We start from the raw sequence: 15047 nt of genomic DNA, 5'->3' as shown, positions 1-15047 counted from the left end.
AATTTTGCCTTTCTCGTCGCGCACGTAGAGCTAAATATGCGAATAAAGAAAGAAAAGAAGCTGAGCTGTCATTCCCCTTCTGGCGCCTCAATAGATGTAAATGAGCAAACGGGACTCACTGTTCTTCATAACAACGTCTCTATAGGCCTTAATGTATGTGTCCAGTTTATTCGTATGTACCTTCATATGATGCGCGCGCGCGAAGTTCGAGTCCCCGTACGTGGCTGTCAACGCCGAGGTGCCTGCGACACTCCGCCGGCTATGTGTTCATCGAGACAATGCAACGACTTCACCCAGTTTTTCCTAAATTGCTCTTTATGCCGAATGCGGAAATGTACAGCCTTTGTCACCGCCCCCGTCGCAGAGTAGCAATTAAGTAAAGCTCAGAGCCACGACTGTGCCGGTGTGATGGATCTCGGCGCATGTACCGACACTTGCCTCCACCCCCAGTAGACGCCGGCAGCCAAGACAGATACACTATTGCCACCTGCCGCATCCGTGATATATATCCGGTCATCATCGGCGCCGGGCATCCGTGTGTACACCCGCGCCGGACACGAGGTCTTGTTTCTCGCCCGGCGATCAAGCGGGAGGCACTTCCGTCGCGAGATGTTCAATCGAAGCAGCGTCCTCGCCGTCCTGCTGCTACTGTGCGCCCTGCTGACCGACGTCGCTCCGGCGCTGCGGTCACTGCGCGCGAAGCACGTGCGAGTTTTAAACGGTAAGGCGTCGTCGGTGGTTCGCTTTGTACCGCGTTTCCTTATTTTGATTATCGGCTTCTTTTTTAATGCAGTGTGCGGTCTCAAGCAACCTCGCGACATCTCGCAAGCATTCCTCCGCACTCTTTTTGCCCTCGACCGCGTCATGTTCCTTCTATGCCCACTTCACAATAGCTGTTGGAGCAAATGATGTTAAGGAAACCACAAAGAAGGGAACTTACCGCACACCTGTGGTCACACTGAAATCATCTCTGTAAGGAAGTGAGCGCTTCGGACTACTCCCCATGCCTCTTCCCAAGTGCAGTGCTGCTAACAGGATATTTAGCTTTCGGTCATGTCCCTGCTTTCTGCATCTCACTTCCCTCCCCTCTCTCTCTCTCTCTCTCTCTCTCTCTCTCTCTCTCTCTCTCTCTACAATCGCTACCAATTTGCTTAGCGTTGTAAATTGCAGATATATGTATATATTGCTGTGCTTGAACGCCTCAAATTACAGCGGCTGTGTACTGCTGTGACTGCAGTTTAGGCAAAAATTTGTCTACGAAAACGTGTACATGACATTAGAAAGGTTTGATGGTTGCAGTAAAGCGAAAAAGACGTGATCACGAGTAGAAGGAACGTTGAAGTAGTCAAGGGTAAGGGTCCGATTGAATGTTTGCGAGGGTTCGCGAACACAGGAAAATTCACTGTCCAGACAGTGTGTAGCTCGTTGTTTTGATCGGAACGCTATTCCTACAAGTTCAGTTCAGTTGCAAGTTAAACATGTTATGAAAATAGCGACTAAGAAGCGGGTTTTAAGAACGCTTGAGCCCGCATATTTTTTCCAGTACATGACTAATCTTCGGTTCACGAACCAAACGAATAATTCATACAGCGATTCTCTTCTGTGCAAAGAAAATGTTAGTTGTTTGATTGCGTACAAAGAGACACTGCACCCTTCGTTATCTTTATAATCTTTTGAAGCCCTTCATTCGTAAAAAACAAAAAAGCCGAGGCGCTATTGACAACGCTTTTGGGACGGCGAAACTATAATTAAGCTCCCCTTAATTGAGACACAGTTAGGCAACGGGTCATCAATAACCGAATCACAATAAACCGATGTCCTTTTGTCCACTCCTACCATTACGACGAGTCTAACCAGGATCTAACTATTATAGGCCCTAATCCCATGTCTACATCTGTAGTTCCAACGGCAACTGACTCTTTGAGGTGATCACCTCGTGTAGCATATTGTGTAGCACGGGAGTGCGAGAGCATGTGCGCGGCTGGCAGCTTTCTTTGCGCCAATGACGCATGAATGAAATGCATGAACTTACAGCATTTCATTTACCCGATTTACGAAAGCTTCGCTTCGTATAGATTCCAAGATGCGCGTTAGAAATGCATGATTTACTTGATGTGTGTAACACTGCATATGCTACGTTAAAGCGTCATTGGGAATAAATGGAAAACTCGCGCATCTAAAACCGGCACTTTCATTTCTAGTTGCACTAGTTGCGCCACGTTATAGCTATAAGGCATGACAGATGTAATTGTTGTAAGCGAGAATGTTAAGCAACCGTACGAAGTAGAGGAAAAGTTGATGGCGGGATCGGAAGAAGAGGACGGGTTAAGGTGGGAATAAAATTGCGTCGGCTCTATGCGTGTCACTGCATTTGTGTGAACGTTACGTACATGACCACTCAATCCAGAGAACTGTTTTTTTTTACTTTCTATTCATAGTTTCATAAAATAACCAGAGCTATCCAGTACCTGTGATACAATGCAGCTCATTTCTATTCTAGTGACACCAGGAAAATAGCATACTACATTTTGACGCCGTCTTTCACCACTCGTGGCTGTGTTTCTTAATGAGACATGACAAGGAACGCGTTCTGGCCATGATAAAATGGCCAAAAATGAAAAAAAAAACGCGCAAGTTTTATGCATTAGAACCTGTGCCAGAAATCTGCTTCTTGTGAAACAGCATACCAACGCGCGTATCTATCTGCTTGGCTGCCTTCTAAAGCTTATGCTCTCGTTTTTCTTTTCGCGTTCTTTTTCTCTCTCTCACCTATCACATCCATGTACCCCTCCCCCGATAGAGTAGCCAACAGGAGATGATCTCTGGTTAACCTCCCGGTCTTCCCTCTGCCTTTCTTTCTCTCTCTCTTTCTTCCACGGAATCAGGGGCTAAATTCCCAAAGCTGGCCGTCTTGATTAACAATAAGGTTAACATCAGGATTCGCTGGAATTTATACTCACGAACAATTCTAGCGTAAGGTTTCTTTTCTTTTTTCGTTCATCGAGCCCAGGTGCTTAAGGGATGAAAAAATATCCGATTACTCTTACCTGAGTACTGAAGCCTGAAGAACGACCCGCTCTATCCTTCGCCTTCGATGTACAAAAATAAGGATGCCTACCAAAAACGCTCGCACCGCCTAGGCCCCGCAAGGGTGGCCAAGAAAATTACTCCTCTAAGTCTTGTACAGCGGAGTACCCGAAGCGAAGGTCCGACTCTTCTGTTTTTCACGTCCGAATATAATAAAGAAGAAAGCGAAAGCATGGCCTCGGCGTCCAGGCAGTCCCGACGGCAGGTTCTAAACTCAAGTAGTCAAGAGAAAGAAACACTTGCGAAAAGGCGCCTGCTAACGGCGCTCCTTTTGAAGTTGACGCGAAGTCGTCTTCAGAGACAGACGGTGAGGAAAGAAAATATAGTCCATTCACGACCACGAGTAACACGAGGCTGTTCGTGAATGTTGAAGAGTTCGGACAGCACCGGGCAGGAGCCGTCGCTGCTGCTGCTGCTTCCTTCTCGCCGGACAACGTCGGAGCTTTCGCGGCCCTGACGCGCATATAATATGGCAGCTAGCATCTCGTATTCAAAGCCGGCTCAGCCAGCACAGTGAATCTGGGTCCGCCTGAAGCGCAGCACGGCCATGCTCGTTCGTTGCGGCTACGTCGCGGCCGCGCTGCTTGCTCTGTTGCACGCGGTAGTCGTGTTGGTTGGAGCAATTACGCCGCCTAATGGACCCATAAAAGTACCCGTTCGTAACGGTAAGTTCTTTTGACGCTGGTGAATGTAACATCGCGAAAACAGGCCCGATGTTGTTTTATGTTACTGTTGGCGTATTTCGGCGGTGCAAAACTGTAGCGAGGAGAAAACAGAGATGGGGAAGAAAAGCAAAAGTTGCACAAGGCAAAATTGCAAGGCGTGACAATTTTCATTTCCAAGTGAAAACGGTACGGGCATTGGACACGGTAGGCATGCATCGAGCACGGTGCGGGGAGGGAAGTTGGCGGGTAGTTTGAATCGGCTGATTGTTCACACAAAGGATTTCGAACAACGTTGAGGCGCACAAAGTATAATCAGTCGAAGCTCAGAAATATTTTGATTGTGCTCGATCCGCCCCACGGGTGGTAGCCAGGGCTGCTACATTGCTTGTGAAACACTTTTGTTTTCGGGTGTGCTACGTTTGACAAATGAAATGTGAATGACGATTAAAGGCAAACAGGGGAAAATAAAGCTCTTAATTTCTCTAAGTTATCAGAGAGCTCTGGCTACTTTCCGTGTAGTCGAACACTGACGCCTCAATGACCAATTCAATCACGGTTTTACGAGTAATAAAAGGCGCATGTGTTTCCTATTATGGAACACTCGCCTTGAAATCTTGTGTCGTCGTGAAACGTGGCTAGATTGAGATGAGTTATGTGGCCCATATAGACTACAAATATTCAGCAGCCGACACACGTTATTATTTTTTTCGTATTTCCTTTTTCTCGGGATGTGTCAACTCAGGAAGGTGCATCTACCGTGGCAGATCCGTATGGGAAGCTTACATCACCCTTGCAGACGGAAAGTGCTTGAAAGCCCGATGCAAGCCCAAGGAACGCCTGCTGCACTTCATTCCGTAAGACAATTACGACCGTATAAGTTGCGTTTACAGCATTCGCATAAAATGCGAATTGCAAGCCACTCTGCAGGTTCGTGAAAAAGTTTCTTTTTTCCAAACTGCGGGAGTCAGCCACAAAACTTATTATGTACGGAAAATGTAGAAAGAAATATTATGCACAGAGCGATGAGTTATATTGAAGAAGTAAGGTTCCCTAAAATACTCCAGAAAATAGAATGGAAACGAAGACTTTAGACAAATAGTTTGAGATTTCAAGTCAGACGCTCTTCTGCAGTTTTTTTTTTAAGTTCTGCTTTGGAACCACTCAAGGGACATACACATCGTCCAGACTATGGCTCTGTGTATTACAGTAAAAAACTGAAAGCATCATTGCAACGACTGGCACAATACGCACCTCAGTTATCAGCTACCACAAACGTGCTCCAGAGTACATACAAGGTGTTTCATGGAACACTTTCAAAAATTTTTAAAGGTTGCCTGTGGCAAATAGCTCAATTCTAGTTTATGAGCCGGTCTACTCGAAGCGGCAGACACTACTTGCACAAAAAAGTAAAATGCGAAATAAACTACTTAGCAAGAATTCACTAATTAACTTTTTTAGTTAAATCTCTTACCCAAATTCTAGCAGTTGCCTTCGCAACGAATTCTCAGGACGACACCAGTTTAGAAATATAAATTCCCGAACTTTCCGGAGAAATGCATTGGCGCTCCAGTTGTGTGCTTCAGTGCATGAAACGACGCTTTGTTAACAAATTAACTGGAACGCCAATGCATTTCTCCGCAAAGTTCGGCAATATATATTTCGAAACTGGTGCCATCTTGAAAATTCGTTCCAATTGAATCCGCCTTGTGAAATCTGAGGCTATAATTTGTAAATTGCAATATGGGCCAGAAAGTAATTAGTTAAAAACTGAATAAGTGAACTTTTATTAATTAGTCGACTTTGCATCTCTATTTCTTGCGCAAGTATTGTCCACCGCTTCGAGCAGACCAGATAATGAACTATAATTGTGATATCTGCCACAGACAACTTTTAAAGATTTTTGAAAGTATACACCAGGCAAACTAAAATTTCGACGCTTGTGACAGGCGTTCACTGCACGCCTAATTATATTTAGCTCAACTTCCGTGACAATGTGCAGCGCAAACGCAATCCAGACATAGACTCCAGTTCCAACGCGGTCAATATGCGACGCGCCAACTAGTTACGCACGTCCCTGTGAGAATAAATAACGCCAAATATAAAAAATTCACCAAGATCTGTCGCTACAGATGAAGATGACAACGACACAGTGGCATTTTGCTGCAGTTGAGCACAGCACATCAGCCAATAACTTTCAATTGGTCAGGGTTTAGCTAATTACAGCCAACACAATCGAGGTGCTTGCGTCGTTCCCATATCTAGCAAAGGAAACAAAGGGCTGTAAAATTTTCCGCCGTAGCGAGCGAGTAGCAGATTAGAGAGTTTTACATTAGGGGACGCAAGCAGCTTGCGGTCGCAAGAACTATGGGCGACGGCACAGCGCATGCGCACGCCCAGACGTAGGGGTCTGCGCATGCGCAGTACCGTGGCCCCTAGCTCTTGCCTACGCAAGCCGCTCGCGTCCCCTAATGTAAAACTCTCTATTATAGGATTTGTACACTATCAGAATCTCCAATAGAAAGCCTTATAAGCGAATTATTTGATGTCAAAGGATCTTCATTGTGAGTTTAAAAAGAGAGCGTGACATAACGTGATATGCAGTCGAACGGAGATTAGTTTTTCAAGGAAGCCTAAATTTTTCTAGTATTCCATTCTTTCTTCTTTAAAACCAGCCTACTTTATTATTATCAACTCAACAGTAACATTTCTGCGTTTCCGCTGTTTTGAACGCGAATCATAAAAGGTAAAGGTCTCACTTTATGACTATGACTTCAAAACTTATTCAGATGATGTTCATAACATCGTGTAGAGCAGCCACAATGATGACCCTTTATTTTCTTGTCATTTATTTTCCTTTAGGATGAAGGAATGTATGCTCCCAGCTGCCGGTAGGGGATGCTTCTACGAGGACGGACTTTTGGAACAGCAATGCTGCAGGCCGACGACGATTTGCTACTAGCTACAGCCCCAAATAATGGGTACCCTGTGCCCTCGCTGTCTGTGCTTCGTACTTACCGAAACAGAAGAATAAACGATTCATTGGAAAGACGTTTCTCATTTCGTCGAGTTACCTAAAGTGGTCACCAGTTTCTACTCTCGTCTGAACCAATGCCCTCTCAAATAACATCAATACAATAGCTCATTTTCGACAGATATTCTGACCGAACCGCACTTGCTTGCATATGCATTATTTAACAGACGTGACAGCGGAGTACTTTCTGCTTGTAGTTATCGGCAGACGCGTTTCGTTTATTGCTATGCGTCTTATTTCTTAGAGGGGAGTCATTGCAAATGCAATTAGGCGAGTATTAATAGTCATGCCCTACTTGAATAATGAAGTAAACACGGATGAGCCGGGAACCGCGAGAACACAAGACAAAACATGAATTAATGTGCACGTTCTTATCATTTTTACGCACTTTGATGCTGCACGGGAAAGTATGAGAGTCTCTCCATGCATGTCATTATCAAGCCCCTGGGCCTTTAAAAGGAAAGCAATGAAAACAGCACGAAGAGAAGATGAGCAGATAAACAAAAGGCAGCGAGCTTAACGAGTGCTTACTTGAGGAAGGATGGATAAGTAAGATAGCTGATGTATACATGCGTGAAAAAACTCCATCACTCAGCTGCAGTCATTCAGGCTGATTGACTACGTGTGCAGGCTCATTCGCGCAGCTGTGCACATCGACGACGTTTCAGCACTTTCGAAAACCAGCTTAATCGTCTTCGGGCAGTTCGAAAAACTGGGTACCAAGTTTTTGGAGCATGGAAATATGCAAATTGCCCTAGCGTTTCACAGTAACAACAGATGTCGGAATCAACGCTCTCCACCATTTTGGTCAAGGATAAACCGTTGGTGAACTCAACGGCCATCGGCACATAACACCGCGCGGTTGCATTGGATCAGACAAACTACGAGCATGTTGAAATGCAGTGGCTGGCTGTCTTGCGATATTATTTTACATAAAAAATGCAAGTCGTCACATCTCAGAAAGACATCATCGCCGACCGATATCCCCCGTCAAGAAATACTAACCTCCTTGTAAAAAGCAGCACTGGTGAAAAAAATTTAGTTCTAGTGGAAAAAACTTTTGTTAGGCAGACGACTTTGTGATGAAAAGCTTAATAAGCCAAAGGAAATGCTAAAATGCACCACGGTACATTATTCAGCATAATCTACGGCAAAATTTATCTGTTTATTTGCTGTCACAATTATCTCAGATTTAAAGATATCAACATATGGAATTTGCAACGTACTTACTTTTAACAAGAGAAAAACAAGGAGTATTGGACAAGAAGCATTGCCCAGGCAGCATCGGTGCTTCCGCTGCACGATCTGCTTGTTTGTTTAACATTATAGTGAGGGGAAAGGGAAAGTGGGACACACGGCCGGTTTGATAAGATATGTTGTAAGGCCCCTTAGATTCGCAGCTTCTGCTGAACTAATTAATATTTGGGGTTTTACGTGCCAAAACCCCTTTCTGATTATGAGACACGCCGTAGTGGAGGACTCCGGAAATTTTGACCACCTGGGGTTCTTTAACGTGCACCTAAATCTAAGCACACGGGTGTTTTCGCATTTCGCCCCCATCGAAATGCAGCCGCCGTGGCCGGGATTCGATCCCGCGACCTCGTGCTCAGCAGCCCAACACCATAGCCACTGAGCAACCACGGCGGGTACTGCTGAACTAAACGACGGCGAGAGGAGCATAGGTATCGCTGAGTTCTGGCTGCATCGGGCTGCGATCCCGGCTCCTTGCGTGTCAAGAGGCCCGTGTCGCTTCTCTCGAGAAAACTTTCGAGCAATGTGGGTAATACGCACAGGTGCAGTTACAAGCGCAGCGCCTTCCTTTCTTCTGACAAATGTGTTTTGCCGTTTGGCTTTCCCGTCTTACATGCCAAACTCCATGGTTTGAGTACCTCCTTCCAACTTATCTCACCATCCCTCAAATCATTCTAACTAAATGGACGTCGTATTTAGCTGTTATTTAAGCTCTTTCGCTTGGACTGCAGCCCTGCATGCTTATTACGAGCGGCGAATATCGAATCCCCTAGATACGAATAGACGTCAGTGAGCGTCTGTCGCTTAGCTCTGTCGATGTGAACTAACGAACGAGGTTTGGCGACCCGTCACGACGCAGCCACTAAATCTCGACAGCCTTCGCCCCCCCCCACCCCACCCCCCCACCCCATTTGACCCCTTGTGATTTCACCGTCGCGCTGAACTGCCCGTGGCCTCGTCGAGCTCATTTGCACATTTGAAGGGGTATACGCACGCTCGGCTATACTTTATGACGAAATGTGGCGATGTCATTCAAGCCCATAGGGAAACAGCGCGAGCCACGATTGGGCCTCTCGGTTTGATGACGAATGAGACACGCGGCAATCGCACGATTGCTTCCTCTCGCGCACATGCGGCAATCGCAGCTACAGCCCAACACCGCCCTCAATTCACCTCCTGGCACACGTTGCGCAGGCACCGTTTTCCATATATAACCGCGGAAACAGTTTCCTTGTGCTTCACGTGAGGAATAGAAGAGAACCTTCGCGTCCAAGCATGGTCAATGGACACTACGTTGTCGTAGCGTTCGTTGTATTCACCATGATAGCTGACGTCGGTCTAGCCGTCTCCGGTCTTGCTCAACGGTCGCTTCAATCCCGTGTGCGCATTGTCAACGGTGAGTGATGCTTCCGAACTTCACAAAGGCTTCCATTTACCTGAGATAATACCCTCGAGTGCCGACGAAAACCTGCGGCCCAATTAGAGTCCCTACAGCCTCAGAAAGTAGAATCAGAAACTAGTTACGCCGTAAAAAAACGTTCTTAGGCTTTCATTCTCGAGATTACATATTGTAGAACGTCACTACACGTTTCCGAAATGTAACAAGAGCCTCGATTCGGTGGCTGGAAACCATGACTTATAAAAAGAAGCCATGACGAAGATAATTATACAAACAAGCTAAAAGCAGCGAAATACTCTAGCTTTCGATGAGGAGGCTTGTGCGGTTCATGAACTTGTCTCCAAAACTGCATAAAAAGAAAGACCACCCCGCGGGTTCAGCAACCGCAATAGGCATCCATCTTAAACAGTTCTGAGCTTTTTCTTAGGCACAACGGTTCAGGACGTTGAAAAGCAAATCATTGCTATTATGACCAGCTGTAACCACAAGGAAATCCTGGAATGCATGCTCCTCATTCTGAAGCCAAATATGGTCCTGCCGAATAAAGTTATCGCGCTTGGAACGCTTTTCAAAAAGCAGTCAACTCGGTCTGTTACTATGTATTACTGTGTGTTTTTAATTTCGCGCATCAGAGACACACGGTAAAGGAGAAAGAAAAGGCCGAAAACGCATGTTGATGTGTGTTCTGATTGCTTTCTACGTGTGTAATGAAATGGGCAGCAAGCAAGCAAGCAAGAAATCAAGCTTTAACCATGCACTTAGACTGTCTCACGTTGAAAAAAAATTTTTAAGCATCCGTATCCGTAAGTAGAACTTCTGACACGACACAATTTATCAATTCTGCAGATGAAGATATGTACGAACGTACTAGCGCAAGTAGTAGAACACCAACAAATCGATGTCGACTTGGGCACCCACCTTCCATGCCTGTAGTTGCCATACAGAAGGTAGAAGATCCTAAAGTTGCTTTAAGCTTTCGTTAAAAGTAATTGGTCGCTAATGTAGTTACTCGCCATTGAATCAAGACTTATTAGGTAATTTATGAACGTTCAGCACCCTCTTGAAAACGCCCATCTCAGAGTCACATTTCATGCCCCCCATGGGGAACATGAATTGTGCAAATGCAAGTGTACTGGACTGGTCATTCTTCTCGCCAAGGATCTTGTCCAGCCACAATTTCCGGGTCATGTCCGCAAAGAGCTGTTGTAGTAAATAACAGCCATTACGTAATATCTTGTTTGAATGCCCAGTGACAATTTGTAAATGTTTCTGTTTTTTTTTAATTCTAGCTAACATCTGTCATATGTAATCTGCCGGTATTTCTTATAGCAATCTAGTGGCTGTTTGGCTCCGTGTGCAACTGTTTGGCTCCGTGAGCAGCACTCTGCACTTGAGAGCGACCACGTGATAAAGCATCAAGCAAATGAGAAGTACAAGCATGCGTCAAGCATCACGATTAAGCTACCTTCAGAATATCCTACAAAGCACCACAGTGATTATCTGCTGAGTGTCGTCCACATATCTTCTTCCACTAGCTTGCTGACGGGCCGACAAGCCACGCCAACGCGCCCCGTTTTTTTTCTCAAGCTCTGTCGGCACAGAGGAGCTAAAAACTAAGAACGCCGCGGCGTGTTATAAGGAAGACTGCTAAGTTACCTGCTACTGTACTACAACTGCAAGAAGAATTACACCTGCAAGAGATGCAGACGTGTGTCTTTACAGGGTGTGAAATGTCCATCTGTCCACAAACAAAAATAGAAACGACAGCAGTGTATGATCTCTTGTAATGGCCACGGTTAACTTAGTTGGCGAATCCATTTTACAGAAACCCCGGTGAGTATTATTGTACATGTTAATGCTGATTTCAATCGAGTGTTCACAAACACTTGCTGCATTTCACAAATAACGAAATTAAGAAGCCTTGCTGTTCAAGTCTGGTGAATTGTAAGCTGCGATCGTTCAGACTATCAGCGTGCCTTTCATGACAGCGAATTTTCTCAACTGCATGCAGGTGAATGTCGCTTCCGCTACAGCGATTCGAAGCAAGGCTACGTGACGCTGAAAGACGGGCGATGCTTTAAAGCTGCCTGCGTTCCCGGAGAAGGCAGAGCTGTGTTCAGATAGTAAGTTGCTCGCTGCACGATCTACTAGACGAGCACATTATAGAAGTTGTATGCGCAACAGCACACTTGTATCATGCGTATGTGTGCTGTTTTAAAGGAGAAGAATTTATTTTTAAAGAAGACCTGAAAAGTCGGCCTGGCACAGCCTGAGCCGTCGAGTTCTCGTCAGCTACTTAGCACAAAGGAAAGAAAGTAGAAGCTAAAGATAGAAAGGCAATGTTGGGCGGGGCGAACACGATGGTTTGAACGTGCGTGCATTAGCAGCGGCATCTCTTAAAGGCCCGGTACTGAGGATCCTAAGACCTTCGGCATACGTCACTTCTGCAAGATTTTAAAAAATTTTCCATTCAAGAAGAACATGCCAAATCATGTGTATTAGATAACGCCGATTTTCAGCACCTCAGATTTCCTTGGCACAGCGGATGGTGTGCAACAAGAGAATTTGAAGTTTCATTTACGCGTATGCGTTGCCGAATAACAAGGCTTAATTTCTATTCCCATAGGTCTGGTTTGGCACCTTCTCCTGAATGTTTTTTTACTGCAATGAACCCGAAACTATGGATCATTTCTTTATAGAGTGTCGTAGGTTCAACGTGCATAGAAAAAGACTTCTAGAAGGTCCGTTCCGACATGGTATCAATCGTCACTTACAGCGCATACATAGACGGAGGACAAAGAAAGGACGACGTAGACAAGCGCTGACTTCCAACTGATTTTTATTTTCAGAAAGTCAGCGCCCGTCTACGTCGTCCTTTTTTTGTCCTCCGTCTATGTATGCGCTGTAAGTGACGATTGATACCATGGAATACCAACTAGCCCGTACTTCAAACCTCCCTTCCGCCAACTTGGATTAGCCATTACGCTACCTATCATTCTGTCTCTGGGGGCGTCGGCACTAGGACACTGTAATGGGGGCGTATGTGATGCCATATATAATTTTGTAATGGAAACAAGGAGACTTCCATGCTAATTTCACTGTTTTATTTTCCTCAACAAGAAACCAAAAATATTAACTTCTAATTTTAATATACTATAGCATGAAAATTATTACTAACGATTAGAATTCATTTAATATCTCATTTTGAGTAAAAAAAAAATCCTGTTTAGGTATTTATTCTTATTCGACCCACTGCCGCCCGATTCATGGCCAATCCCCGTAGTGGGTTGCGCTATACATATCCTCAGGCACCAAACCAAACCAAACGAAGGACGGGAGCTCCACTTGTAGGATCAAATCTAGCAAAATACCGTGTACGAACTTCAAGAAAACGTTTAAAAATAGGCGACTGCGTCAACGTTGTGGTCACGGCCACAGGGTTACTGTTTCGAACAGAGATCAATTTTTTCAGACTCGTTCAACATCGCACAAGTGATTATCGTTATTTTGTGCAAGACTTTCGCACGTAAGCATTGCTCAAGAATACAACTAGAACAGACAGGTTCAATGACAGCATGTCTCAAAGTAGTATTTCTTATCTATTTCTTCGAGATAGGCTGTTGTTCTTGGATCACATATAATACAGCACATATGTAATAAAACACACCGTACAAAAAAAAATATCTCGAAGTAGTAGGCCAATTTGGGGACATCTATTTTCGTTGAAGCCTGCTCTCATTTCACAACTACACCGTGTACCGTTGGCATCAACGTAGCCCATACCAGTTTGATGGATCTAGCGGACCTCGTCAGTTTACCTTTGCCTTACCAAAGCCTCATTTATTCTCTGACACTCGTCACCCCACCTAAACACACATTCACCCAAACCTCACCAGGCTATATACTTGACTCTTGCCTGATTTAGTACTTCTCCCTTCGCCACGCTACTCCACCCTTGTAATTTTGTGCGTTACCAAGCCTTTCCACGTAATGAATGCTCTGTGTTTTCTCCCACAGTGTTCGTCAATGTGAGCGAACTGATTATGGAAAATACTGCTGGGTCTTTGATGGTGACTTAAGCCCGGACTGCTGCAAGCAAACGGTAATGTGCGAATAAAGATCTCCCAGAGTGGGGCCCCTTCTGTTCTTTTCTAAATATCCTCCTGTGGAGAGACTTGGGTACTGTGTACGAAGGCTATTTCCACGAGATTCAAGGCTCGTCGAAGGAATAGCCAATTACTGGGGAAGGGAGCATAGATTGGACAGCCAATATGGCCTGTACCCCATTTGTCAAGAGTTCTGTCGTCATTGTGCGTGCAAACAGGAATCGTGTCGGGCAAGGCATGCTGAAGCTCCTGCGCTATCCACTTGCACCAAGTTCTCGGACATGACTGGGAACACCATACATTTCCATAAGTGTTGGAGCGCCAGAAGCACAGCAACTTCCGCAAGGTGACACGTCTCGCTTCTCCAGGGCTGCCTTGGAAACTGGTAACGAACACTTTGCATGAGTGAAAGTAAACAAACAAGAATGTTTTAGCTTAGCAAACATGTCAGCGGCTGAGCTAAAACACTGTCATGATGACACAACTTGCAACGAGCTATATAAATGTTCATTAGTCCGCCAACGAGACCTGTTTACAAAGCTATTATACCGTCAGCCACTTTCGCTAATAAAAAGAAACACCTAGCCCGTGATCATCAGTGGAGTGGCAGAGATGAGCACCTGTCTATTTAAAAATGTTTCATGGCTAATACAAGGATCTCAGGTTTTCATTAAATCTCCGTGTCTGAGCTCGCTCTTGCGAATGTCTAATACAGCAGTTAATATATGCGTCACGTATATTTAAGTCTGTCCGCCTCATAAGCCCACAAGAGCGAAGGGTAGTAATCTGTTTTCAAGACGATTTTTATTACCGACTGCTTCTCTACGAACATCAATAAAGAAGTTTTTTTTATAGATTCCATAAGCTCCATCTTCGTATACGTGGAGGAAGTAAAAGTCTCCCTATGTTATTTGCAGTTAGAGCCGGTGTTATGAGGTTTATCTTGTTACATGTATTTGCGTTGTTCATTTCGCCTGCAATACCAAGAATATTTTTTTTTTGCTTGTCCTCCGACATTTTTCTCCATTTTCATTTGTTCATGGAAATGTGCATGTTCATGCGTGTCCTTGCACTCTCTCTTCAGTGCCTTAATGTGCGGAACTTTAAACGAGTGTATTTCAGTACCAATTCGTGCGCTTTCATTTCATGCGATAAAGAGTCCGCGCCTCCGCATAAAGACGCGAACGATGCATTTTTATGAGATAAGCGGATGGCGGACATAGAGTTAAGAACCATTAAAACGCGCATCTATAGGTATTCTTTTAGCTACATCCTAGATATTCGCATGTCAGGTGAACATACATACGTATAATGAGAACAGCACACATACGCAATGAAATCGGCCCAAATGACACTGGCTTAGCACTGCGGGTGCTGCGGCTTGAGGTGACGTCGCCGTCTTAGAGCTAGCTACTCGCACAAATAGAGAGTGAAAAGCAAAAGCTGCCCGGTAGGCCTCCCTCAGAATTGCATAGATTAGAGCGGTGCCCGCACAACATTTCAAAGCT

The 15047-nt window shown here is 45.0% G+C and overlaps 2 protein-coding genes across 3 annotated transcripts; both read left to right on the top strand.

Annotated features, from left to right (window-relative positions):
• The first annotated feature begins 561 nt into the window (after window positions 1-561).
• Window positions 562-6789, top strand: LOC142577758 (uncharacterized). Of its 2 annotated transcripts, none has more exons than XM_075687211.1 (3): window positions 562-721; window positions 4495-4606; window positions 6612-6789. In XM_075687211.1, exons 1-3 carry the CDS (start codon window positions 610-612, stop codon window positions 6709-6711), a joined length of 324 nt encoding a protein of 107 aa, XP_075543326.1. In that variant the 5' UTR covers window positions 562-609; the 3' UTR covers window positions 6712-6789. The 2 variants fall into 2 exon arrangements, with proteins under 2 accessions (XP_075543326.1, XP_075543325.1); XM_075687210.1 differs by lacking the exon at window positions 562-721 and adding an exon at window positions 3526-3752.
• Window positions 6790-9190: 2401 nt separating this feature from the next.
• On the top strand, window positions 9191-13570 carry LOC142577757 (uncharacterized). Its single transcript, XM_075687209.1, has 3 exons — window positions 9191-9430; window positions 11445-11556; window positions 13451-13570. Exons 1-3 carry the CDS (start codon window positions 9310-9312, stop codon window positions 13548-13550), a joined length of 333 nt encoding a protein of 110 aa, XP_075543324.1. The 5' UTR covers window positions 9191-9309; the 3' UTR covers window positions 13551-13570.
• Window positions 13571-15047: the final 1477 nt, after the last annotated feature.

The sequence above is a fragment of the Dermacentor variabilis genome, chromosome 4, assembly GCF_050947875.1.
Source record: "Dermacentor variabilis isolate Ectoservices chromosome 4, ASM5094787v1, whole genome shotgun sequence".
Lineage (NCBI taxonomy): Eukaryota > Metazoa > Arthropoda > Arachnida > Ixodida > Ixodidae > Dermacentor > Dermacentor variabilis.
This window is presented reverse-complemented; position numbering and strand designations above follow the sequence as displayed.

Excerpts from the sequence above, each read along its gene's own strand:
- LOC142577758 (XM_075687210.1), top strand. The coding sequence starts at position 3,635 with ATGCTCGTTCGTTGCGGCTACGTCGCGGCCGCGCTGCTTGCTCTGTTG. Across the intron at positions 3,753-4,494 it reads AAAAGTACCCGTTCGTAACG|GAAGGTGCATCTACCGTGGC; the intron begins GTAAGTTCTTTT and ends GTGTCAACTCAG. Across the intron at positions 4,607-6,611 it reads CGCCTGCTGCACTTCATTCC|GATGAAGGAATGTATGCTCC; the intron begins GTAAGACAATTA and ends ATTTTCCTTTAG.
- LOC142577757 (XM_075687209.1), top strand. The coding sequence starts at position 9,310 with ATGGTCAATGGACACTACGTTGTCGTAGCGTTCGTTGTATTCACCATG. Across the intron at positions 9,431-11,444 it reads CCGTGTGCGCATTGTCAACG|GTGAATGTCGCTTCCGCTAC; the intron begins GTGAGTGATGCT and ends AACTGCATGCAG. Across the intron at positions 11,557-13,450 it reads GGCAGAGCTGTGTTCAGATA|TGTTCGTCAATGTGAGCGAA; the intron begins GTAAGTTGCTCG and ends TTTCTCCCACAG.